Below are 27,826 nucleotides of genomic sequence, written 5' to 3'. Positions count from 1 at the left end.
TAAACAAATTAAGACGCCGTTAGAGGGGATACCGCAAGCTATGTGACACAAGAGTACATCTCAGCCTTAAGACTAGATGTGTTGGTCGGATCTTACGGGGTTCACTGTGGGATTTGCTACGCCGACAAATGGCGGAGATGCTTGTAGCAATTAGCCGAGGGGCGGCTCTTACCTCAAAACACTGCTAATTTGAGGTACCATTGTATAATAAAAACCTTGCTGAAATGTAAGGACAGTTTTTGTGTGTGTGTCATATAAAGACTTTTCAGCTAATCACATTTTCTACAGGTGAGGACATCGGCTACGTTGCCAGCGAGATCACAATGAGCGATGAAGAGCGAATCCAGCTGATGATGATGGTGAAAGAGAAGATGATCACTGTGGAAGAAGCTCTGGCTCGGGTAGGGAGCTCTCAAAGAACGTGCCGCCTCGCCACCTCTTCTTCCTGAGGAGTAGTCGCTTGGCTAACATAGCTCAGGCTTACTAAAACCACTCACTTTTACTAACCTAATGAGACCCTCTTACTTTGCATAGTCATGTTTAGACGCACACAAACTCCAGACCATTGTGGATTCTTATGTGGTTGCTTGGGAATATGCAGAACTTGTAGTCCCATATGTTGAATTGGAGGACTTTGCTGCGTAGTGGTTTGCTTCTCAGTAGGTGGACATGGTGGATTCTCATTCAGTTTCCCTCTCATTTGACCTCTTTCAATCGATGTCACTGTCAAGATTGACCTTTCCTTTTGCTTACTTCCTCCTCCTATACATCCTCCCCGTGTCCTTTCCTTCTAATGCCTTGGGTGCTGCAACCATCCAGCAGCATCTTAGCGCTGTATCGTTCTTCACAAGGCAAATGTTTCTCTCTTTAATATTCTGGTTGATAGGAAGAGAGAAACAAACCGCTCAATGATCACGCTTTGGGGATTGTTATGTGTTTCCCTGTAGAATGTGCCTCACTGATCAACAGCATCATTTTAGCATCTAATCCACTGTAAATGTTTGAAATGTTGTTAACACTTACCTCAATCAAAAAGGGGCTGGGCATTAAATGGAAGTAGGCAATAATTCGATGTTAAAAACTCAATACATATAACAACTCTTTTTTAACTTTAATAAGGATTTGAAATGGATGAGAAAAAGAAAAAAGGAAAACTTTTAACAGTGTTTCGAGGCATGGCCATGGTAGATGAATTTCCGCTAAATCACATTATTATTATTAATTAATAACATTTTCATAGTTGAAGCATAAACTGTTTATTACCTTTCAAATACATTTGAACATTATTAGAGCTTTCTAAACATGAAATTATACCCATGTATATGTGTATATATAGGGGCGGCATGGCGTAGTGGGTAGAGCGGCCGTGCCAGAAACCTAAGGGTTGCTGGTTCGCTCCCCGCCTCTTACCATCCAAATTGCTACCGTTGTGTCTTTGGGCAGGACACTTCACCCTTGCCCCCGGTGCCGCTCACACTGGTGAATGAATGATGAATGATAGGTGGTGGTCGGAGGGGTCGTAGGCGCAAACTGGCAGCCACGCTTCCGTCAATCTACCCCAGGGCAGCTGTGGTTACGGAAGTAGCTTACCACCACCAGGTGTGACTGGATGATGGGTTCTCACTTCTCTGTGAAGCGCTTTGAGTGTCTAGAAAAGCGCATTACAAATCTAATCCATTATTATTATTATTAAGTATATCCCAATATAGCAGCCTTGAGTGTGCTCTACAATAGATTACAGTACTCACTGGTAGTCCCAAAGATCCTCCAAGTGTCATTGCTATGGTTGTCACCTGGCCACTAAAACACGACCATGATGTGGAAATATTTTGACACATCCTGGGTAATTTCTGTAAGTTAGGACTGGGCTTCCATTTGCTGAAACCACGGGCATGTGGTGTTCTGAAAATACATAAGTCATCTTGACAGTCCTAACTTGTTATTGATATCAGCATTGCGTGTCCTGCGTTGTCATTCCTCACTGCATCACGCCAGAGCTGTGTAATTGATGTTTAAGATGAAGTGCATTTCAAATGAACAAAGTTCATCCCCACTTTGTCCGGACAGCTGCTGATAGTTTAGAGCAGTCTTGTTAGACCAATGCTAAGTCCCGCTTTGTCTTTTGATATTTCTTGCATCAAAGGCTCACCAATGTGGAGATGTGTTATTGATGAGGCAGAAGTAGAAGATGCAGTTCCATCAAAAAGCTGTTCTGCCAAAAGTTGGTCAACTTAATTGTTGCGGTGATGATGGCACTGATTTCCCACCTGTTATTGTCAACTTTAACCCGCTTGGTGACTATTTTTATTTCTCGACACAACATAATAGACAGCTGTAATGCATATAATACACAAATAAGACTTAATTTACCACTTAATGTAGGACAAAATATGTAGAGTGTGATTTTTATGTATGAATCTGTCATGTATTGAGAGACGACTGTACTAACACTTATTATTATTTCCAAATATGTTGCACAGAACAGAACAAATGTTGTAATAGCAGTAAGAAGCAAACTGCTGAGCCAGCGTTGATACCGCTGATGAGTTCATTATAAACAGCACAGCAGGTGTACTGCGACTATAGCAACATTTTAAAGTGTATACAGAAGTAGATAAAACTGCTGGATGCTAACCAGTCGCCATACCTTAACTATATCAGGATGCTGTCTTCAGCCACAGCTGGTGATGTCGATTATTTATTTTGTAGACCACGCACCTGGGACTATAAGAGACAGTGGTTAATTGTAGCATTTACGGTGATGTTGCAGACATGTTTGCGGAAAGGGATGTAGCGAGGATGAATTTACAGTATTGTGCAAAGGTCTTATTTTCTACATTTTCAATGTCTCTCTGTGAAGCACATACCTCCACCAAAGAAGAAGAAAGGTTTACCCATCTATGTTAGTTAGAAGGTGACTTTGTGCCTTATGGAGGGAGGTGGTGCCATTATGATTGGTTTAGTATTCATCTTTCCTTCTATTTGTTAAGTATTATTCGGACTATTGCACAATACTTTAGTTTTTTACCGAAAAGTCCCCCTCATTTGAAGCCCACTGTCATTAAAAAAATATTCACATCCAATCACAAGATTACATGTGGAATAAACCACTACATCATTTTGAATGCGCACTGTAGCTGCCTGAAGAGCGTAGTGGCCCCGCCCTTTCTCTAAACTCTTCTTCCTCCACGTAGCTGAAGGAGTATGAGCGCAGCAGACAGTCCAGCAGTACTGACACTGCAGAGTGGACTGACGGATCTGCAGCCAGTCTAAACCAGTCCTCAAACTGCAACGTAAGTACCAACCTTCACCCTGACCACCCCAGAAACCCTTCCACACTCTGTCCTCTGCTACCTCTCAGTTTGATCGTAAAGCAAGAGGGACTGCAAAGGACGTTGTTATTTGAATGCATGTAACATTTTTTGGAGCTGCATAAAATCATTCATCCTCAATCTTGCCTTGTCTTGTTCTGCCTTTTTGTCTGTTTCCCCTTTTTTCTAAACTCCCATAGTATATGGCCTGCCTGTTGTAAATGTCTTCTCTCCACCATGTCATTTGAATCATGATAAATTGTATGATGTTTTTTTTAACTCTTGTTGATTACTTTATAGAAGTGTTGTTTCCCGTATTTTGTATCATGTAGCTGTTCTGCATAAAGGGCACTGACACTGAATTTTCTGTCTTCTGAAATTTTTTCAGAGCTTTAACATAGGTGAGATTAGGTGTTTTAATCCCACCTGTTGTGGTGACATGATTGTTTTAATTCTGGTGTTAGTGCACTCACGTCATGGGTTCTGTGTTAAAAAAAAATAAAAATAAAAAATGGCATGTATATATTCCTGAGAACCAGCATCCTCTGCAGTGGACATTTGTGTTTGGTTTATTTCTTTTGTCAGAGTTACAATTTTCCATTATTCAAAACACAAATGTCCACTGCAGAGGACGTTGGTTCTCAAGAAGATATGAAGTTAGAAGTAGTTTGCATACTGCACAATTACATATTATTGTTCTTTGTCGCGCTGTTATGATGTCACACTACTCACACCCCACAAGATGGGTTAGGGTTTACATTTCCAAACTGTACTTTGGTGAGCTGGACAGAATTGTCCTGCTTGGTGAGTCATCACTTGTCTTATCTGGTGGACTTCCAGACACTACCCACCCAAACCCAGAGACAACTTGAGCTTCAGTCATATTAGTAATTGTTTATGCATGCTCGTCTTGGTTTGGGGTTTTTCCTTATTTGTAATGTAGGTCACAGCTGAGTTTGATTAGCGTAGGGCAGTATGGTATCATATGTGGACAAACGTGCAATTTAGCCCTGCACGCCGACCCACTTTTGCAACAGGATGTGAGTTAATTCCAAATTCCACATAAGTGATGTTTCTATTTTTTGCAGCTTTTTTTTAAACACTTGGCGACATCCAATCCACTTCACGCTACCAAATGCAGGCGGTTACTTTTAGCTTCTTGTTATGGAAAGTTCTGTACATACCTTATTTTTTGTGACTAAACTTACATTGTGCATTTTATTGGTCAAATGTTTGATGGTGTTGAGGTCCGGGCTCTCATGTTTGTGCAACAATGTCTTTTATGGAACTTGTGTCTGTAAAAGAGCGTCTGTGTCCAATTTGTGTTGAGTTGTTAAAAAAGCATAGTGTTTATTAAACAAACATTTGCATTGATCAGTTATTCTCAAACTCTGGTACGCAGGCTTCATTTACTGGTACTTCAACTTTTATGTGCAATTTATTCGATTTGATTACCATATTTTCGGCACTGTAAGGATTATAAGGCGCACCTTCAATGAATGGCCTATTTTAAAACTTTGTTCATATATAAGGCGCACCGCATTATAAGGCGCATAGAATAGACGCTACAGTAGAGGCTGGGGTTACGTTATGCATCCATTAGATGGAGCTGTGCTAAAGGGAATGTCAACAAAACAAATAGTGATTGTACTGACACTTCTATTTGCTGCTCTCTGTTCAACAACCCACTGTTCGAGTTTGTCCTCCAACTCTCGCTTTGTTCCCTCGGAAACTCTGTTTAGTCTTCTTTACTTGGCGCAGGTCATCATGTTGCTTCCTCCACTTCCGCACCATTGATTCGTTAATGTTAAATTCTGCTGCTCTATTCCCGTGTTCTACTGCGTGACTGATCGCCTTGAGTTTAAACTCTGCGTCGTAAGCGTGTCTCTTAATAGGAGCCATTTTTGGGTCTTTACATAAAGTTTAGGTCTGCAGCCGCCGACTTAATTTTCTCCCGTAGAAGAAGAAGTGCTTCTTCTTCTGCGGTAAGCACACGTAGAAGGGGGAAAATGATGCCGGCGTAGTTACCGTAGTTGCGAGACCTGTTGTGGCTCAATATTGGTCCATAGATAAGGCGCACCGGATTATAAGGCGCACTGTCAGCTTTTGAGGAAATTGGAGGTTTTTAGGTGCGCCTTATAGTGCGGAAAATACGGTAATTATTTAAGTACAGTACAGTACATGTTCCTATATTCAAACATAGTGTTACTGTTCAAACTCTGTGCAATGTTACAGTGGCCAAAAACCTAAAAATATACCTGTTAAATAAAACCTCTGCTTTGTTTTTAATGAATACTTAGGCCTACAACGCTACTGTATTTTAATGTTGGTCATTATGATGGAACTTGGAGAGCCAAGTGTTCTCTGATGTGGTACTTGGGGAAAAAAAGTTTGAGAACCACTCGCATAGATCCAACAATGTGTCCAGTCCCATGTTGGGTGTACATTTTAATAAACTTCCTCATATTAAAGATTTAAAAAATACTTCCATTTGCAGTTAATCACTTTTAACTATGGACAATGCCATTAATTGTGATTGAAGATTGAATTCATTTGACAGCCCTACTTTAGACGTAAATAAAGTTAGCTTAGCACTTTTTGAAAAGAAAAACAATTGTCTTTATTTTCTAAAACTCTAACATTTACAATCTAAAAAACGTTGATTAAGACTCAAGTACATGTTTAATAATATATCGCCATTTCACAATAAAATACTTAACACATTAAGCAGGTCAAGCTCCTCATACTTTAAAGAGAACTAACTGAACCCCACATGGGTTCCTTGGCTTCTTGGCGACGAAGGCAAGGAAAAACTATAGGGAAGGAACCTCGAACAGAACCCACGCACTGTGGGGTGGCCGACTCTTTTGACCAATTGGGTTGAACTCGAGAGGAAAAGTAGGATACAGAGGTTTAGGGACCGGGGAAGAGGCGAGAGAACTATAGAGACGACAACAGTCATACCAATAACAGTAATAGTCACATGATGACAGCATTGGGGGTTGAGGTCCTGGCTCTCATGATTATGCAGCTGTGTGCACTTGGGAACAGTCATACAAAAACAGAACATGCAGTTTCACACATACAAATGTCCACAATGTGTTTTGTTTGTAAATTGAAGAATTAAAATGAACGTAACTCCTTTTCTGTTGAGTCTCTTGCCGTCATCTCACTTCCTTGTGGAAGGTTAGTTGGTTGGTTGGTTGGTTGGAAAACGTTGCAGAATGATTCATGTTTCAAAGAACAAACTAGAAAAGAATGAGGCTGATGTATTGCACTTGCACCCACGTCTTCTCCTATTTCCAAACTTCTGGATTTATTTCTGACTCTTTCTGGGGCCTCTGATGTCTTCTCTGATGAATAGAATTAGGTCATTCCCAATATACAGTATATGTATAGACATGTAAGCACAACTACACATCTGTATCTCAGGCTGTATATAATGACACACTCGTTAATACTAAGCATTCATGCCTTCTTCCTTTTTGGCCAGCCGAGCCCACATTCCAGGACAGGCCATTAGGGATGTGGGGGCCACGGCAGGGGTCACAGGGGGCTAAAACGCTGGGATTGTTCTCTGTGCACAACACACGCATTTCTCTGCTCAGAGATCTGCATGTTGGGCACTTCCCAACTGTCTCTCATTCCTGGGCTGAACCCAGGCTGGGGCAGCATGCACCAGAGACTCTTGATTTTATTTTGGACTTTACATGTGCTTGAGTGACAACACTGCAGGGTCTTGCTAGACTAATTTGTAACTGAATTTGGATACAAAGTCTTGATGATCCAAATAAACTGGTGACTGAATTTGGATACAAAGTCTTGATGATCCAAATAAACTGGTGAGTATTAAACAGATTGTATTTCTGTTGTTGCAATTCCTTCAATAGCAGTTATGGCCTAATGCTTCTGCATGAGCCATGTCCTTAATATCGGTTTGTTTTTGCATAGATTAGTTAAATGACTACTGTATTTAATGCGATTATGGTCACAACCCTCAGATACTTAGCGAAAAAAAACAGTGTCCTTTCAGGTCTGTTTCATAAATTGATCCTTAAGAATCATCAATTGTGTGATATTGGTTGTTGATTAATCTTGTCTTGACGCAGCCAAGGCGAAATGAAGTAGACTACCGTACTTGGCTGCAACCAGTCGAGGCCCTGGTAATCTCAGTCAATTAATTTGCTGACTAAGGAAGACAGAACGTACTGTAAAAGCTATGGGAAGTCACCATCAAGAAGCATGGTTCTACTCTATGCTCGCTTCTGAACAGGAGATTTCTTCATTCCTTTAAAATCTTTTTCGGTTACAATATGTAATTGTTAAGGTTTGTTTGTCCGTCAGTTAGTGAGTAGTTTTGTTAGTTAGTTAGCTTGTTAGTTATCAAGTAAATAACACAAAAAGCATATTTTTTTGGAAATTTTCAGGAAATGTCAGAAATATGAAGGAACAACCGATTACGTTTGGGGGCTGATCCGAATCATTTCCACTAATTTACCTTACTTTTACAAATTACGAACCTATACCTCTGTGTGTGTGTGTGTGTGTGTGTGTATGCTAGCGGCCCCGCTTCTACCAACAAAGACAGACAGCGGCTGACTGACAAAAGTGTTTACTCTGTGTATTTAATTCCGCTGTAGATAGCCCAAAAGGTTATGGACACATTTTAGTTAAACTTTCAGGAAATGTCCGAAATGGGATAAGAAACAAGTGCTTACATTTTGGAGGTGATCCTGATCACTGTCTGGATTCATTCACTATTTGATTGATTGGTTGGCTATTTTCCCCAAAAGTCATAGTATGTTGCATTAACATTCCTTTTTCAGAGGCAGTATCTAAGCCGTAACAGAGGTGGGATGACGCTTGTGTAATTACATCGTGATCACTTCTCTAATCAAAACAATAGGTGCTTTTGAATAATTATTTTGTACGTTACTCTGGACTTTTGCACTGATGTCTCCATGCATCAAATTCCGAACTATTTTGCACCAATATCCTGCCATTGCTGGGTTCTGTGTAAAAGGCAAAGGTGGATTAATGGCAGACCAGTTACGGCTCTGATGCGTTTGTGCTGTGACTGCATGTGTCGTTTAATGGTGATGCACTTAGTTGGGCAGATGGAAAAGTTGAAGACCTGAGCTAGAATTTAATGGCGAGAATTGTGAGTAGAGACTTTTTGGATTTGTGTGTGCGGTTTGTGAAAGGTTGACTAAAGGTGCCTGCCAGGATGCGGGAAGGTAAGACAAGCTTGGGAAAGTGTCTGTGGGTTCTTGCGGAATGCAGGGTAGATGGCGTCTCCAACTTGGCGAAGATTAATAAAGTTTTATTAGACAGCGCTCGAAGGCGTTGGAAACTTGGATTGTTGCTTAGGTGATGTGGTGCCATTTGAGGATTGACGAAACATCACGCGTTTGTGTGCTCCAAACCACAGTTGTTGACATCATCCCCTGCAGTCAGCCACGATCGGGCCAAGCTTTTGGTCAAATACAAAACAAATTAAGCTTATTCTTCATGGACAGTCTTGCTCTGTCTATCATTTTGCAAGCGTGCATGTGGACCTCTTTGTTAAGCCGCGCAGTCAACCACGGCCACCAAACAGGCAATGCATGACGGTACAGGCAGCGTTGCCACGGAAACAATTGGAAACAAATGAAGCTGTTTGCACCCCCTGTGCCAGTGATGGTGCTGTATGCCAGACAGAGCTCAGGCCAGCCTCTTTTTTAAAAGTCCTTCTATTGAAAAACATTGTTTTTACCGCAGAGATCAAAATTATAAGTAATGTGTCATAATTTGATTTGTATAGACATGGTTTTGTTGTGTAGTTGCTCTGTCTTGAAGCAAAGGAAGCCGAATGGATTTCACTGCTTTGGCTTCAAAGCAATTAATTCAAGTAGTTTGCTGCCTCAACGGGTTGAAGTGCAAAAAAAACAGAAAGTAAACTAATGATGATAAGTATAACAATAAAGAGAAGAGCTTCACTGGGTGCATACATGAGTGATGAACCTGGTAGGAGCGTCTCTTTTCCACCACACTAGTGCTTAAAATACTAGTGCTTCACATAACATTTTAACGCCACAACCATAAATAGAAACAAAACTCTTGGATTTTGTTACCCATAATGAGCGGGAGACTTCCAGACCTTCATCCCTTGAGCATTGACCCCCTCCGAAGGAAGCGAAACAGACAAACATAATCGTTAACCCTGATTCATGCAAGTCCATTCATTGGGGTTCATTTTGTTGTGAATTAAGCGAGCTCTTCCTGCAGTGTCTTGCCTCCGTTTCTCACAGCACTAACTTTGACTCCATCTTCAACAATGCTCCCATTGATGCCGTGCACAGATCCCATGCACACGCATGCATGCACGCACGCACGCACACACACACACACACGCACAAAAACAAAACGCCTCACTTCACTGATTTATTGCAAATGCCCTTCCATTTCTCGGTTGTTGGGTTCTACAAACATCTCACCCCTTTTTTCTCTTTCTCTATTGCAGCAGTCTCGTGAACAGTCCGACGACGAGCAATCGGAAGATTCCGTGAAGTTCAAACGGCTTCACAAGCTGGTTAATTCTACGCGTCGAGTCAGAAAAAAACTGATTAAGGTGGAAGAGGGCAAGAAGCATGGCTCTGAAGGTTTGTAAAACCTTAACGAAAGGGTCGCATAGGGCCGCATGCAGGAAATAGTTAATTATACTGGGGCCAATTTATTTGATATTCTGCCGTTTTTGCTCACTTAATTACATATATAAATGTTATGCAGTTAAATACAGTTGAACCTCAATTTATGAACTTATTGGTTGTTCGTAAATAGAAAAGTTCATACATCTAAGCAAATTTCTCCACAAGAATCAATGTAAACATGAATAGAGTTCCAGCCTCGACAAAAGTACATATTTTAGTAAGTTTGTACGCTTAGAACTCAATATAAAGCACTCTACAGTACTGTATATTAAACAAACATAATGGGGTGATGGATCAACTGTATTTTTTATAACAAGGTCAAAATGACAACAACAAGCTGAACTGTCCTCATTCGCAGCCGCCCTGCTTACACACACACGCATTCACACACTGTCAGTAGCCTGTGGTGCACTCACAGTTTGAAATTACAAAACTTTGTGTATCTACAGACAGGTCACTACAATGATTAGGAGTTTAAAAAAAAAATCCACTTTACATTGTCAGTTAATATTCCTTATGTGCAGAAGCAGGAGGTGGGGTAAAAGCAGTGTCGACAACATTATGGAAACTGAATGTTTCAAATCGCTTGTCCATTGTTTTCTTTGCACTCATATTAAGCTAGCAAATGTTTACCAAAGTAGGGGGTGCAACAATTCGTCCACAAATATCGACAATAAGATTTGTCGCTGACAAATTCAATAGTCGACAATCCTTAACTTTAACAACCATATCGCTACATCAATTAACATTTTAAAAGTACAATCGACTTGCAGTACAAAACCAGTGGCGAAGGAGCAGCTCAAAAGAGGAAAGAAAGACGGAAAGAAGGTTGGAGGCGGTGGAAGGGGCCGTGTGTGTTCTCCTGAAATGAGAGGTAGTCTTCTCCTCCGCTGTGAAATAAGTCCGCTTTGGCATATTTTTCCCCAAAAAAATCTGTTTTCATCACAACTAAAAACTTCAATCTCGTCAATACGGCCAAGCACAAAATATATGCCAGCAGGACACAAAATTAATGAATGAAGCGTTCGTACACAAAGACATATTTGGCACAATCTTAAAGTGTCAAATAGAGGGGTTCGTAAATCGAGGTTCCACTGTACATGAAGGAATGTCAAGTGATCACACAATTCAAAGGAGTAGGAAGAAGCAGAGCATAGTAACTAATTATCTGATGTTCTCTTTCAGACTTCCTAACTGTGGAGTCAGTTCCCACCTGTGACGACAACACAGCTTTGTACACGGGCGTCCTGAAGAAATCCTACTTTCCCCAGGAGGCCTCCCTCAGCCAGGACCAACTCTCTGTGGATGGTGAAACAGACAGCCTGACCACCTCCCCTTCCTCCAGTAGCCTGGACACCTGGTCTGGACACCGGCTGGTCAAGACCTTCAATAAGTCTTCCAGTACCCACGGACTCATCCGCCCCCAAAAGAGAACCACCCAGGACGGTTCTATCTCCGGCGTGCGAGGTAGCGGCTCCTCCTTCTCGGAGCTCGATGGCTGTGGATTGGACGACGAGGGGAAGTTATCGCGCTCCACGACCGACAGCGAGATGCGGAAGGCTCTGAGCTCCATCTCCCACGGGGTAAGTAACAACGAGGCCCTGTACGCCTTTTACGGACTCACCAAACCTCGCCCCAAAGCCCAATCCCACCGCCACATCTCCCTGGACGATGACCACCTCCGAGGCAGTCCCAAATATCACACCACCACCCGGCACCACGCCAGCTGGACGCACAGGAAACCCGACCCCAACTACTCATACTCCACTAAACACCTCCTGTACCAACGTTCGCGCAACTCCAAGACACCCATCTCCCCCTTGTGTGTCACCCCGTCTTCCCCCGCTCGCAGCGACGTAGCCAAAACGAAAGGTTTCGGCGTGGGAGGGGGCTGGGTGTTCCCCCCTCGCAGGCTGCGGGGTCGAAGCGCAGTCAGCGAGCTGAACATCACCTACGTGGTAGAGCGGAGCCTGTACGGTCACCTCAACTGGGCCCAGCTGGTCCGCCCGGTGACGCTCAGCAGAGCTGAGCGCCGCTGTCTGTTGGACGACGACCGCGAGGCGGACAGGAAGTGGGCGGCCAGCGTGGACCGCTGCACCAAGCGTGTGCTCTTACGCATCCAACAGAAGTCTGTGAGTTTAGACCGTGAGGTTCTAATCGGCCGCCTTGTGTGAGAAGGACTCGGCAGACGTCAAAGCTGCAGAATAGCTTTTTGGGAAATGCACCGATAGGAAGAGGACTGGTCCTTTTTTTTCTTTCTGTTTTGCATCTAGTGTGCCCTCCTGAGAAGCAGCGTACTCTGCAGTTGTCGTGTTTTTTTGTCAGGATTACATGTTTAAGGAAAGTAAATAGCTCTGTTAAGCGATACACAAACTTCACTGCAGTGGACGCTGGTTCTCAGGATATAAGGAGGAGTGCAGGGAACTACTAAGGTCTATGATTGAGAATCTTACAACAACTCACATTTCAATTCCGATTCTTGGGGTGCCGATTCCATTCAGAATCGACTCTCAATTAAACACAATTCTCCATTCAAACCAATTCTCGCAGTAAAAAAGTTAAAGTACCACTGATAGTCACACACACACTAGGTGTGGTGAAAGTACCCTCTACATTTGACCCATTCCCTTGTTCCTCCCCCTGGGAGGTGAGGGGAGCAGTGAGCAGCAGCGGTGGCGCACTCAGGAATCATTTTGGTGATTTAAACCCCAATTCCAACCCTTGATGCTGAGTGCCAAGCAGGGAGGTAATGAGTCCCATTTTTTATAATCTTTGGTATGACTTTGGTATGCAGTAGCAATGTGCAGTTCAGTCTAAAAAATGTAATAAAACCTTTTCAAAAACAGGTTGCAGGTTACAAAAGCTCTTCTTGGCTGCTGGCAATTGACATACACGCGCAGGGAGTAAGCGCAGCAATGACCTAAAAAATTAGTTTTTAAAAATTGATTGTTGAAGAAATACAATTTTATTTTTATAATTTTTTATCAAAAATTAGGAATCAATTTAGAATCATTATAAATAAGAATCGCGATCTGGATTTGTATACATTTTTTGAGCGCTTGTATCGAATACAATCTGTTCTAGATGACCTCCGATTTGTTTGACACGATTAAATATAGTCCATTTCAGGGTCTACTCTCAACATTTGACAGTGGGCAATACCCACAAGCGTAAAAAGAAGTGAGCCACTTGTAAAAAGCATACAATACAGTGTATATATATATATATATATATATATATATATATATATATATATATATATATATATATATATATATATGAAAAAGATTTAAGAAAATACAAATTCAACCGTTCTCTTCCTTTTATTTTTTGACGCTAATTTTGCAATGTTGGACTTTAGTGCTTCTACTGTATCTCCTCCAGACTTGGCTTGACTTTTATTGTCTTTTTGTCTCTGAGCTTTATTGTTGTAGCTAAGCAAGAACGGCTTGTGGTAGCAGTCTACTGCAAGGTTCAAATACAGCAATTGTAAATGTTTCATGTACCGTACATTTAAGAGGGTTACTGTAGTCACAGTCTATAATACTGTAGTAGTTGACCACTGCACAGCATAAGCTGAGGGTGACTTTATGTGGACTTTAAAAGTGAGCAGTGGTGGTGCTATCCTGCAGCTTTGATGCTACCTGAATCCTCTGGTGTACCAGTGAGGTCGTCTCATCCAAACAACTTTTGGAATCAACTTTTTTCAGTTTTTTATTTATTTATTTATTTAAGGGGCCCGTGCCTCATTTATTTATTTTTATTTTTTGGGATGGTTTTCCATCCTTGTAATTATCTTCGAAAGACTTTATTTTTTCTGGGGTGCATGTCCATTCCATTGAAAGCATCGCCATCGCATTATTCTTGGACGCCGCTTCAAACGTGTTTGTTGCTGGGAAGCTGCAATGTGGCACGCAGCTGTGGACTGGTCTCGTGTCGCCGCCGATGCTAAACGCATCACTTCTAAGGGATCTTCATGCGGAACTGGAACGCCGCCCTCCCTGTAACTTTAATCAGATATGTTTGTGCCGTGAGCCCTAAAATAGATGATTTATCCTCTCATTTCATAGTTCCCCCATTTCTTCTTTCATGAAGAGTAATCTCTTCTCATCAGAAACACTAAATGTGTTTCTGCTAACATATAGTTGGCTGTGTGTGTCCACGCTCCACCACCCGAGGGCGCCCTAATATACTGTAAATGCAATCCTTAAGGCACTTTATGTGACTTTGGCCACATCAAGACACATGGATGGATCAAACTCAGTCCATAAAACAGCTCGTTTGCTTCCAGTGTAGAAATTGAAAGAGGAAAAAGCACATAAAGTGTTCCATCATGTCCTCCTTTTGGCGTGCCCGCTCTGACATCCTGTCCCCTCACATGAACAAACCTTGTCATGCATGAATCACCGTGCGTTGACCCCTCGTTTTGGGTGTGGATCCGGAACCGCTTCAAGTGTGTTTGATTGTGTTCTTCCTCTGCCTCCTTTTGCAGAGAACATGCAGCTTTGGTGGCTTCGACCTGACCAACCGTTCCCTCCATGTGCTCAACACAGAGGCCCATGTAAGTGTTTGGACAAGCAACCATAACCTCCTGTGATTAGCGTCTTCTGCCGTGGACATTTGTTTTTGTCAGATTTATAAATTCCAGACAAAAATAGCAAATCACAACTGCAGTGGACGCTGGTTATCTGGACTACATACCTCTTTTGTTTTTCATTTAATGTTCTGTCATTGCCGATCGCACAGAATAAAGAACAGGAGGCCATTTACAGAGAGGTGGTCAAGTCCCCCACCACCTCTCGGATCTCACTGGGAAAGAAGGTCAAGTCAGTCAAGGAGACCATGAGGAAGCGCATGTCCAAGAAGTACAGCAGCTCTTTGTCCGAGCAGGTTAGTCACTCAAACATCCTCCTATTTTTTGACCTGTGCTGCTCTGAAAAATGGACGATCAAGTGGTTCCTCTGGCGTGCGATTACCGTAGTTTGGATTTTGAAGAATAGAATTACCGTATTTTCCGCACTATAAGGCGCACCGGATTATTAGCCGCACCTTCAATGAATTACATATTTCATAACTTTGTCCACCAATAAGCCGCCCCGGATTATAAGCCGCGCCTACGCTGCGCTAAAGGGAATGTCAAAAAAACAGTCAGATAGTTCAGTCAAACTTTAATAATATATTGAAAACCAGCATTCTAACAACTCTGTCCCAAAATGTACGCAAATGTGCAATCACAAACATAGTAAAATTCAAAATGGTGTAGAGCAATAGCAACATAATGTTGCTCGAACGTTAATGTCACAACACACAAAATAAACATAGCGCTCACCTTCTGAAGTTATTCTTCATTCGTAAATCCTTCGAATTCTTCGTCTTCGGTGTCCGAATTGAAAAGTTGCGCAAGCGTGGGATCCAAAATGGCCGGTTCCGTCTCGTCGAAGTCATCGGAGTCAGTGTCGCTGTTGTTGTCCAGTAGTTCTGTGAATCCTGCCTTCCGGAAAGCTCGGACCACAGTTGTGACCGAAATATCTGCCCAGGCATTTACGATCCACTGGCAAATGTTGGCGTATGTCGTCCGGCGCTGTCTGCCCGTCTTAGTGAAGGTGTGTTCGCCTTCGGTCATCCATTGTTCCCACGCCGTTCGCAGTCGTGATTTGAATGCCCTGTTGACACCAATATCCAGTGGTTGGAGTTCTTTGGTTAATCCACCCGGAATGACGGCGAGTGTTGTATTTGTGTGCTTCACTTGTTTTTTGACACCATCTGTGATGTGGGCGCGCATAGAGTCGTATATCAACATGGACGGAGCTGTGTGAAAAAAGCCACCCGGCCTCTTCGCGTAAACTTCCCTTAACCACTCGCTCATCTTTTCTTCATCCATCCATCCCTTCGAGTTAGCTTTTATGATGACGCCGGCTAGAAAGGTCTCTTTTGGCAAGGTCTTCCTTTTGAATATCACCATGGGTGGAAGTTAGCATGGCAAGCTAGAACCACAGTGAAGGATGACTTCTCATTCCCTGTGGTGCGAATATTCACCGTACGTGCTCCCGTTCCACAGTGCGGTTCACAGGAATATCAGTTGCTGTGAAATACGGTAGTAATCCGTGTGCGGATGGAGAGATTGCGTCTTTTTATGAACCGGATCCTTGTCGCTTAGTAGGAGCCATTTTGTGGTCTTTACAGATGTAAACAGGAAATGAAACGTACGGTGATATCCGCACGTTTTTTCTTCTTCTTCCGGGGGCGGGTGGTTGCTTACAGTAGAAGAAGAAGCGCTTCCTGTTCTATGGGGGCGGGTGCTTTCCTTGGCGGTTGCTTGCGTAGAAGAAGAAGCGCTTCCTGTTCTACCGGGAAAAAAGATGGCGGCTGTTTACCGAAGTTGCGAGATCGAAACTTTATGAAAATGAATCGTAATAAAGCGCACCGGGTTATAAGGCGCACTGTCAGCTTTTGAGAAAATTTGTGGTTTTTAGGTGCGCCTTATAGTGCGGAAAATACGGTACCATATTTCCTTAAATCAGGGGTTGGCAACCCAAAATGTTGAAAGAGCCATATTGGACCAAAAATATATACTGTATTAAACAAATCTGTGTGGAGCCGCAAAAAATGGAAAGCCGTATATACAGGTAAAAGCCAGTAAATTAGAATATTTTGACAAACTTGATTTATTTCAGTAATTGCATTCAAAAGGTGTAATTTGTACATTATATTTATTCATTGCACACAGACTGATGCATTCAAATGTTTATTTCATTTAATTTTGATGATTTGAAGTGGCAACAAATGAAAATCCAAAATTCCGTGTGTCACAAAATTAGAATATTACTTAAGGCTAATACAAAAAAGGGATTTTTAGAAATGTTGGCCAACTGAAAAGTATGAAAATGAAAAATATGAGCATGTACAATACTCAATACTTGGTTGGAGCTCCTTTTGCCTCAATTACTGCGTTAATGCGGCGTGGCATGGAGTCGATGAGTTTCTGGCACTGCTCAGGTGTTATGAGAGCCCAGGTTGCTCCGATAGTGGCCTTCAACTCTTCTGTGTTTTTGGGTCTGGCATTCTGCATCTTTCTTTTCACAATACCCCACAGATTTTCTATGGGGCTAAGGTCAGGGGAGTTGGCGGGCCAATTTAGAACAGAAATACCATGGTCCGTAAACCAGGCACGGGTAGATTTTGCGCTGTGTGCAGGCGCCAAGTCCTGTTGGAACTTGAAATCTCCATCTCCATAGAGCAGGTCAGCCGCAGGAAGCATGAAGTGCTCTAAAACTTGCTGGTAGACGGCTGCGTTGACCCTGGATCTCAGGAAACAGAGTGGACCGACACCAGCAGATGACATGGCACCCCAAACCATCACTGATGGTGGAAACTTTACACTAGACTTCAGGCAACGTGGATCCTGTGCCTCTCCTGTCTTCCTCCAGACTCTGGGACCTCGATTTCCAAAGGAAATGCAACATTTGCATGGTTGGGTGATGGTTTGGGGTGCCATGTCATCTGCTGGTGTCGGTCCACTCTGTTTCCTGAGATCCAGGGTCAACGCAGCCGTCTACCAGCAAGTTTTAGAGCACTTCATGCTTCCTGCTGCTGACCTGCTCTATGGAGATGGAGATTTCAAGTTCCAACAGGACTTGGCGCCTGCACACAGCGCAAAATCTACCCGTGCCTGGTTTACGGACCATGGTATTTCTGTTCTAAATTGGCCCGCCAACTCCCCTGACCTTAGCCCCATAGAAAATCTGTGGGGTATTGTGAAAAGGAAGATGCAGAATGCCAGACCCAAAAACGCAGAAGAGTTGAAGGCCACTATCGGAGCAACCTGGGCTCTCATAACACCTGAGCAGTGCCAGAAACTCATGGACTCCATGCCACGCCGCATTAACGCAGTAATTGAGGCAAAAGGAGCTCCAACCAAGTATTGAGTATTGTACATGCTCATATTTTTCATTTTCATACTTTTCAGTTGGCCAACATTTCTAAAAATCCCTTTTTTGTATTAGCCTTAAGTAATATTCTAATTTTGTGACACACGGAATTTTGGATTTTCATTTGTTGCCACTTCAAATCATCAAAATTAAATGAAATAAACATTTCAATGCATCAGTCTGTGTGCAATGAATAAATATAATGTACAAGTTACACCTTTTGAATGCAATTACTGAAATAAATCAAGTTTGTCAAAATATTCTAATTTACTGGCTTTTACCTGTAAGTCTTATAATGAAGGCAACATATAACATAAGTTAAAGTTAAAGTACCAATGATTGTCACACACACACGAGGTGTGGTGAAATTATTCTCTGCATTTGACCCATCACCCTTGATCACCCCCTGGGAGGTGAGGGGAGCAGTGAGCAGCAGCGTTGGCCGCACCCGTGTCTATATTAGCTATAATAGCCTACTATTAAAATGACTATGTGTCGCAGGCTGAAGCAAATCTTCGTTGCCAGAAATGTTGAAATTGAATATTTATTCTACACATTTTTACAACATTAGAAACCTTTAGTAAATCAGAGGCTACTCAGAAGGTGAGATAACTCCTGGAAATTACTGGCTTTTAGTGGCCAAAGGTATAGATGTGTGCGTCCAAGTTAAAGGAAACTGCAGGCTGTCTTCTTTTAATAGATTTATTACAATCTTTGGCAAGCTAGGTAATGTTTGCTGTGGTCTGGGACAACATGGCACACAAACAACTATCTGAAATGTGTCCTGAGACATGCAAAACTAAATTATATTCAAAGAGGCTAAAAGTAAAGGATATTAAATGAGCTCAAATATACCTACAAATGAGGCATAATGACGCAATATGTACATACAGCTAGCCTACAAAGCATGTTAGCATTGATCAGCTTGCAGTCATGCGATGACCAAATATGCCTGATTAGCACTCCAACAAGTCAATAACATCAAAAAAGCTCGCCTTTGTGCATTCACGCACACCATAAAACGTTTGGTGGACAAAATGAGACAAAGGTAATTATTTTTTATATTATTTATTTTATTTATTTATTTTTTATCGTGCTCTGTGTTGTGTTGTGTTGTGTTTGCTCGGTTCTCGTATCGTCTTTTAACCTGCCCATTGTACAGCACTTTGGCTACCTATATGGTAAAATTTTAAATGTACTTTATAAATAAAGTTGATTTGATTTGAAGGAGTGGAAGATTTTGTATGTAAACAAACTGTTGCGTCACAGTCCACAAGAAGAACCATGATAAACATTCTGAATTTATTTCATCCATACATTCTTTTTCAAAATAATCTTACAGAGTATTATTTATTTATTTATTTATTTATTTTTATTGTGATTACTTATGGAGTATATTGTGAATAAATTGAGAACAGGAAGTTAACAAAAGTTTTAGCAACTGTTATGTAAAAGGAAAGGGATGGATGGATGCTTCTTCCTACACCTTTTCGAACATGTTGAAAAGAGAAACTGGAAATTGGGATGTATCATGTTGTATGCTTGCATGTTCCAAATAAAAATAAACTCAAACTCAAACACTATGGTGAGTTCAAGAACTGCCGAAATTAGTAGGACAAAACGATGTTCACCAAATCCTCTCATCAGTGAAGCATACACACAAACATATTAAACAGTGGGCTTTCTAACAATTGGGAAGGTTTGTGTCATGTTTGTCCTCAAACAAAAAACATACTAAAGCAAAACAATAATTTTTTCCCCATCTTTTTCCATTTTCAATCCTTTTTAAAAAGAATGGTCCAGGGAGCCACTAGGGCGGCACTAAAGAGCCGCATGCTGGGTTGCTGACCCCCGCCTTAAATAGTATGTAATATTCTTTCTTAGTGCCGAGGACACTGTTTTTCACACTCAATTACGGAATCGAGTCATTTGCCAACCAAAACAGCAGCACACATTGAGGCTGATTAATTATAGTATTAAGTCTTGGAATGGGTCCCTTTCACATTTCAATCGATGCGGTACCAATTCCCGGTTCTTTTGTGGGCGTTTAAATGTGTTAATAAATGTTAAAGGGGCTGTACGTAACCTTTTACGCAGATACATAGGTGTTAACTTTCTAATGTATTTTAAGCAGTATGTCCCGCCCACTCACAGATTTTAGGAAAGAATGACATACACCATGTACGTATTAGCATTAGCTTTGTGTGTTGTTAGCTGATGACAGCAAGTTTGGATAGCTAAAGTTAGCTCTCGTTGTTTATATATTCTATCATAAAAACAACATGACCCTCCGTGTACGTGTGTACGAGACAGGGTGAGTGACAAGCCTGAACACCAAAAATATTATTTGGGCCAACGTACAATTTTTATTCATTGTAATCAGTAATTGTAAAAATAAATGTATGTTCCGTTAAATCACGTATGGTAACATAAGCTAGCCGGTGGTGTTATAATTGTATTTTTTGGTTAGAAAAATTTAACTGTGAGGAAGTTACAAACTGCTCTGTTAGTTGTTTAAAAAATATATCTACATGTTTATATTTTACGTATAGCACTGAGTGTTGTTATTTTGTTTTCTTACACTTCTGTATCTTATTTGCAAGTACTGAACTGTATTATATAGTAGACTTTGCTTACAGTTTGCATACAAATGTCAGGTGGCAGTAGTGAAAATACTTAAGGATAGACTATGATGTGTTGCCTTAGCCAGGAAGTAGTCTTTGCCATTGTCTAGTCTTTTGTTGAACCCTAAAAAGTGTTTATACTCGAAGTACTGTATTTATTACACACCAGCTGTTTGATTGTAACATGCATCTTAGTTGTAGTTTTCATTACCAAATTTAGAGGTGTTCTAATCGCCAAGTAAAATCGCTAATTCTAATATTTAGCATGTCTATGGCTAATCTAATGTAAATTAGCATCAAGCTAGCACCTTTTGAAAAGTGGAGCCTTACTTTACTTTTGAGCACTTTCTTCTTGCTCTATTTGCATTGAAAGTTGTAACATTACCTAGAGGCAGTCCGGCTGAGTCTGCTCAGAGGGTTGACTGATTGTTTCCCGACCAAGTGTTTGAGCCAGCTTGACATGACGTCTCATGCAACAAAGGTATCGAAACATGGAGCCGTTTGATTTTACTGAAATCGGTACCCGGTAGTATAGACGAACTGCGGCCGGTGCCTATAAAAATACAATATTTCTGTAATTTGTGTGCATTATCACTTTAATATTGTTATATTGCTTTTTTTTTTATAACTGTATCAATATTTATGTGCGAAAATCCATCCATCCATCCATTTTCTACCGCTTATTCCCTTTGGGGTTGCGGGGGGCGCTGGAGCCTATCTCAGCTACAATCGGGCTGAAGGCGGGGTACACCCTAGACAAGTCGCCACCTCATCGCAGGGCCAACACAGATAGACAGACAACATTCACACTCACATCCACACACTAGGGCAAATTTAGTCTTGCCAATCAACTTATCCCCAGGTGCATGTCTTTGGAAGTGGGAGGAAGCCGGAGTACCCGGAGGGAACCCACGCAGTCACGGGGAGGACACGCAGACTCCACACAGAAAGATCCCGAGCCCGGGATTGAACCCAAGACTAGTCAGGACCTCCGTATTGTGATGCAGATGCACTAACCCCTCTTCCACCGTGCTGCCATGTGCGAAAATAAAGTCCCTAAATAGAAATCCGCTTTTTAGTGTAGTTGAGTGAACATGTATACTGTACATGCCATCATAAAACTCAAATATTGAAAGAGTAATGTTTCAAAACACAATTAGTTGGGGTTTTAGTGCAAAAACAATTTATACAAGTAACTTCCAACATGTAAAAGTTATTGTTCTTTGTTAACCACATCTTTAGGCCACAGGCAGAGTGAGTGAGAGGGTGGGATTATTTGTGTTGGTTACAGAATAAACACAGCTCTAATTGTCACTCCGTGTCCAGAATCTTAGGCGTATGTGTATGTGTGTATACATGCTGAGTGATGCAAGTCTCCCTCAGGCTTGCTCTCAGGGACGATTGTTGGCCTGATTTTACAGGGCTCTGCAATGCGCTGCACCTGTGGACTACGTCCAGTCCTGTCGAGTCTAGTGTCAGTTGCTAACCGATAAAATATCCATTACGCTTACTTTACTAAAATATGCCACGGCATCGCAACACTGTGACCCACATTTCCAGGCATGCGGCATGCATCCTTTTGCTTGGTAAAAGCAAACCATAAAATAAGCACAACTATATTATGATCACAGCGGCCAAAGCCTGGCTGTTACAAGGGCCACAGTGCCCCCTAGTGGATTACTGACAGTATATGATATGATCATTATTTTTGATTCAAGGTAGTTGGCAGATATTACCATAGTTTTCAGCTTTTGAAAGGCACAATCAAAGTAATGTGTTGTTGAAAATGTGTAATTCTTTTTTTAAATCAAACCGACACAAAAACGTATTTACTCCACATTGTATTAGTATGTAAACTTTTTTTTAATTTTATTAGGTGTGTGAGGGTGTCATTTATTTTCATTTGTGCAGTATTTTTTTTAATTTATTAAGACATTAAGGACATCCACATGTATCGTTACTGAGAAAGCATGTTGACGACTGTAATGCATTTATTTAACATCATTTGTTAAGATTTTAACGAATGTCCTTGTCTTATTCTCTCCACATCCCAGTCCAGTCCAGATGGAACACCTGGATCTCCACAGTCCCCGCAAACTTACAGTGACTCCCTGGAGAAGCCCAAACTCAAGGCCGGAGGTTCAGTGGAAAGTCTTCGCAGTTCGCTCAGCGGACAAAGCTCAATGAGTAAGATTATTTTTGTACCTTTCCACAAAAGTTTCACATTGTGTAGCTACAAACATTGCTAACCACTAGATAAAGCTTGCAGCGTTTAAGGGGCTCTCACTTCACTTTGTCTAATTACAACTTGTGATTACTTCAAGCTGTGCCATGAGTGTGTTCAAGCTTGTATTGGCTGGCGTACAGTTGTTATGAGCGTGCATACACTCATGACTAGAGAGCGGAGAACTATCTGAAACTCATTCCAGAGGAGCTCCTTTCCATTTTTCATCGGACGTTTCACATGTATTAAACTCTGTAAAATACTCAGATGACACAGCCATTCTCGCACTCCTCTCTAACAGTCAATCCATCCTGGACTATCATAACACAGTCAAACATTTCATAGTGTCATGCACAGCCAGTTATCTGGAAATCAATGCCAACAAAACAGAAGAAATAAGGTCCAACCCTCCCTCACCTCAGAACCCCATCATCACAAACACACAAACAGTTAAAACAGTTGACACTTTTAAATACCTGAGTGTAACCTTGGACAATAAACTCACTTTTGATCAGCACACCACGGACATTCAAAAAAGAAGTCAACAAAGACTGTCAGCCATCCGAAAACTTAAAGGACTATACGTTGCACCTCATCTCCTGTTATTACTTTACCAAAGCATTGTTCAACCCATCCTTATGTACTGTTCCACATGTTTTTTCACCATGCTTTCTGTAACCAACCGGACCAAACTCACACGCATTACAAACATAGCAGCTAAAATCATCGGCCTACTCACACCCAACATTTCAGATTTAAACCACAGGTCTATCACTCGACTGGCAAAAATGATAGTCCAGGATATCAGTCACCCACTACACCAATACATAATCCCACTACCATCAGGGCGCAGGTACAGAACCATCAAATTCCGGACGGCCCGCCTCAGAAAAAGCCTCATACCTGCAGCTATAGCCGCCCTTAACAGCAGGCCCGGTCGACCTGTCTGACAAGCCTTTAAATGTGTTAGTCATGTATGATGTATTTTTGTTATTTTTGTTTTGTGATGTGTAATGTCTATTGTTTAAATGTACGGCAGTGAAAATGAATTTCCCCAATGGGGACCAGTAAATCTAAATCTAAATCTAAAATCATATTTATTCATCATAATTACCTGCAATTTTAATTAGGTCAATGGATGGATGGATGATTACTCTATTACTGTTTAGGTAGTAAACTCGTAGGGCCAGGATTAATTGCACCCTCTGCTGGTTGCTCCAAGTACTGAAGTGAACTCTTTCAAGAGACGACTCGAAGCATGTGTTCATTTATATTTGTATCCAGGCGGTCAAACCGTGAGCACAACCGACTCGTCCGCCAGTAACAGAGAAAGTGTCAAGTCTGAGGATGGCGATGACGAGGAGCCGCCTTACAGGGGTCCGTTCTGCGGTCGCGCGCGAGTCCATACGGACTTCACGCCGAGCCCTTACGACACAGACTCCCTCAAACTGAAGGTGAGAAATAATTAACGCTTTTATTTGCACTAAAACTTAATTGTTTTGTCGAGTTCACCAAGTACCACCTACAAAATATTTAGCTTTGTTAGTCTTACCATAATTTTATCGACATTTCATTCTCATGGTTTTAATATAATTGGAGTTTTATTTGTTAAAAAAAAACCATGGTGGTACCCCTATAGACCAAAGAATAAATGGTCCAATCTTTTTCCACACAGGGCCACAAACTGAAATATGGTAGAATGCGCAGGGTTACTTTTATGTAAATATTTTCTTCATATAACTATTTAAAGATAAAGCTTTGTCCTATTTATTCATATCAACATTGCAGCTTTTGGTCTTTACATTGTGCCTTTCTGCTCTATTTTCCAGTTTATTTTTTATCTATTTATACTATGTACCATGTGCTGCACTTTTGGACACCCCTATCCTAAACAAATGGAGCATGCCAAGTGTATGTATGATTGTGGCCTTCTAGTTAAGACTTCAGACGTGATGGCCTCCTTGTTTTGGTCCCTTTTCAGCACGGTGATGTGATCGACATCATCAGCAAGCCGCCCATGGGCACCTGGATGGGCCTGCTCAACAACAAAGTGGGCACCTTCAAGTTCATCTACGTGGACGTGCTGAGCGAGGAAGAGGAGAAGCCCAAGCGGCCGATGAGGAGGAGGAGGAAGGGCAGACCACCCAAGCCGACGTCCGTGGAGGAGCTGCTGGAGCGCATCAACCTCAAGGTGGGATGCTCCACGTGCCAGACCTTCCACCGCAGTGCACCGCGAAGGACAAATATTTGACATGGCGTAGTCATGGAGCCACTAGAGTGAAGCGTGGAAGAAATTACAGACAAGCTGAACTAAATTTAGTCACGGCAATGACACATTTCTCATAAACGTGAAATTCGGACAGAACCACATAAAAAAAAAAGGTAGCTCTTACTCGCTAACAAGCTGCATGGTAACATGCTTTGTTGGATGTTACGTACGCCGTCAAAACATTACCAAAATAATTTTTAGTTTGTTCAAAAAAACAACTAATTTTGCTTGCACTGACTCATTTGATGCTCACGTGGCCTCGCTGTGTGCACGCGATATTTCTCTCTACACGTGCGGCGTTCCACCCTTTTGGCACTTAGGGGCCGGCATTAAATATACGGCCGCCACAACTCACCTGTGTGAAGTTATTGCAAATGATCAAATAATACTGCCATTCTTTTGTGATGTAAAAATTTCCATTTGTGCCGTTACAGTTTTTAACTTATTCTAAAATAAATTTTTTGATTAGTGACATCATCCATCTCTTCCACATTGTCAAAATCACCCTAACTTGTCCCATTTGTTTGTGTAATAGTTAGACAAAAAATGTTTGCAGCACAAATGAGTGGAACAAGTTTAAGGACATTTTTTGGGGAGGGAGGGACTGCTTTCTGATTTCAAGTTTGGCCCTGGAATGTGAGTGGGAATGTTGTCTGTCTATCTGTGTTGGCCCTGCGATGAGATGGCGACTTGTCCAGGGTGTACCCCGCCTTCCGCCCGAGTGCAGCTGGGATAGGCTCCAGCACCCCCGCAATGCCAAAAGGGACAAGTGGTAGAAAATGGATGGATGGATGGGTTCTATAGAAACAAGAGATTCCACTGTGAGCATCACTGGTGACACAGTCCATGCGTGTCACGCTGACAATACCTAGCATCGCTTTGGAGTGATTTGCCTCAAGGGCAGGCGGCGTCATACATTTTAAACAATTTTCTCTGCGTTCTCTCGCCTGTCAAAGTTGTTTTGTGAAGAATTTTAGCTTTTCAATTCCCGTGTGCCTCCTTTTGTTCCCTACTAGTTCCCACCTCTCGCTGTTGGTTTGTTTTCACAGCTGCCTTGTGATAACTTGAGTTGTATGCTTGTCAACAACGTAACGTTTTGAAGTGAGCTTCATCAACATTGCATGCCAGTCGGAATAAAGACAATATTGACATTAGTTGGCTAGGAATGAGTCAGTAACTTTTCTGTTTAGCTTCGATATTTTCTTGTTCTCATGAGTGCTTCACAGTTTGCTGATGTTGTATTCTGTCATGTTTCTTGTGCGCAGGAACACATGCCGACCTTCCTGTTCAACGGCTACGAGGACCTGGACACTTTCAAACTGCTGGAGGAGGAGGACCTGGACGAGCTGAACATCAAAGACCCTCAACACAGAGCTGTGCTGCTCACCGCTGTAGAGCTACTGCAGGAATATGACAGTAAGTTGCCTGGAAAACACGCCCTGACCTCGGTTTTATTAACAAGGGAACACTTACAATATTTAAAATTTACTAAACTTCTCAAAATTCAGCTTTATGGTCCATTTTTATGCAAGAAACCATATTTGTATGTTATTTGTTCGTTTTTTTTCATTTGTTAACTGGCATGATCCTCCCCGGTTCATGGAGGATGAAATAATGTACCGTATTTTCCGCACTATAAGGCGCACCGGATTATTAGCCGCACCTTCAATGAATTACATATTTCATAACTTTGTCCACCAATAAGCCGCCCCGGATTATAAGCCGCGCCTACGCTGCGCTAAAGGGAATGTCAAAAAAACAGTCAGATAGTTCAGTCAAACTTTAATAATATATTGAAAACCAGCGTTCTAACAACTCTGTCCCAAAATGTACGCAAATGTGCAATCACAAACATAGTAAAATTCAAAATGGTGTAGAGCAATAGCAACATAATGTTGCTCGAACGTTAATGTCACAACACACAAAATAAACATAGCGCTCACCTTCTGAAGTTATTCTTCATTCGTAAATCCTTCGAATTCTTCGTCTTCGGTGTCCGAATTGAAAAGTTGCGCAAGCGTGGGATGCAAAATGGCCGGTTCCGTCTCGTAGAAGTCATCGGAGTCAGTGTCGCTGTTGTTGTCCAGTAGTTCTGTGAATCCTGCCTTCCGGAAAGCTCGGACCACAGTTGTGACCGAAATATCTGCCCAGGCATTTACGATCCACTGGCAAATGTTGGCGTATGTCGTCCGGCGCTGTCTGCCCGTCTTAGTGAAGGTGTGTTCGCCTTCGGAGCTGTGTGAAAAAAGCCACCCGGCCTCTTCGCGTAAACTTCCCTTAACCACTCGCTCATCTTTTCTTCATCCATCCATCCCTTCGAGTTAGCTTTTATGATGACGCCGGCTGGAAAGGTCTCTTTTGGCAAGGTCTTCCTTTTGAATATCACCATGGGTGGAAGTTAGCATGGCAAGCTAGAACCACAGTGAAGGATGACTTCTCATTCCCTGTGGTGCGAATATTCACCGTACGTGCTCCCGTTCCACAGTGCGGTTCACAGGAATATCAGTTGCTGTGAAATACGGTAGTAATCCGTGTGCGGATGGAGAGATTGCGTCTTTTTATGAACCGGATCCTTTTCGCTTAGTAGGAGCCATTTTGTGGTCTTTACAGATGTAAACAGGAAATGAAACGTACGGTGATATCCGCGCGTTTTTTCTTCTTCTTCCGGGGGCGGGCGGTAGCTTACAGTAGAAGAAGAAGCGCTTCCTGTTCTATGGGGGCGGGTGCTTACCTTGGCGGTTGCTTGCGTAGAAGAAGAAGCGCTTCCTGTTCTACCGGGAA

General features: G+C 42.0%; 1 protein-coding gene across 6 annotated transcripts in view; it reads left to right on the top strand.

Moving 5' to 3' along the window:
* The window catches only part of LOC133576485 (SAM and SH3 domain-containing protein 1-like), a 487,427-nt gene that overhangs the window by 436,232 nt on the left and 23,369 nt on the right, over positions 1-27,826 (top strand). For 5 of the 6 annotated variants that reach the window (XM_061929753.2, XM_061929760.2, XM_061929759.2 and 2 more), the window contains exons 7-16: positions 289-401; positions 3,195-3,293; positions 9,814-9,952; positions 11,186-11,583; positions 14,493-14,561; positions 14,747-14,890; positions 22,607-22,739; positions 24,061-24,230; positions 24,758-24,967; positions 26,311-26,461. In XM_061929753.2, coding sequence (XP_061785737.2) covers positions 289-401; positions 3,195-3,293; positions 9,814-9,952; positions 11,186-11,583; positions 14,493-14,561; positions 14,747-14,890; positions 22,607-22,739; positions 24,061-24,230; positions 24,758-24,967; positions 26,311-26,461 — 1,626 coding nt within the window. The remainder of the gene's footprint in view (positions 1-288; positions 402-3,194; positions 3,294-9,813; positions 9,953-11,185; positions 11,584-14,492; positions 14,562-14,746; positions 14,891-22,606; positions 22,740-24,060; positions 24,231-24,757; positions 24,968-26,310; positions 26,462-27,826) is intronic. The other variant, XM_061929754.2, reaches the window with a different exon arrangement.

Source organism: Nerophis lumbriciformis, linkage group LG34, assembly GCF_033978685.3.
Source record: "Nerophis lumbriciformis linkage group LG34, RoL_Nlum_v2.1, whole genome shotgun sequence".
NCBI lineage: Eukaryota > Metazoa > Chordata > Actinopteri > Syngnathiformes > Syngnathidae > Nerophis > Nerophis lumbriciformis.
This window is presented reverse-complemented; position numbering and strand designations above follow the sequence as displayed.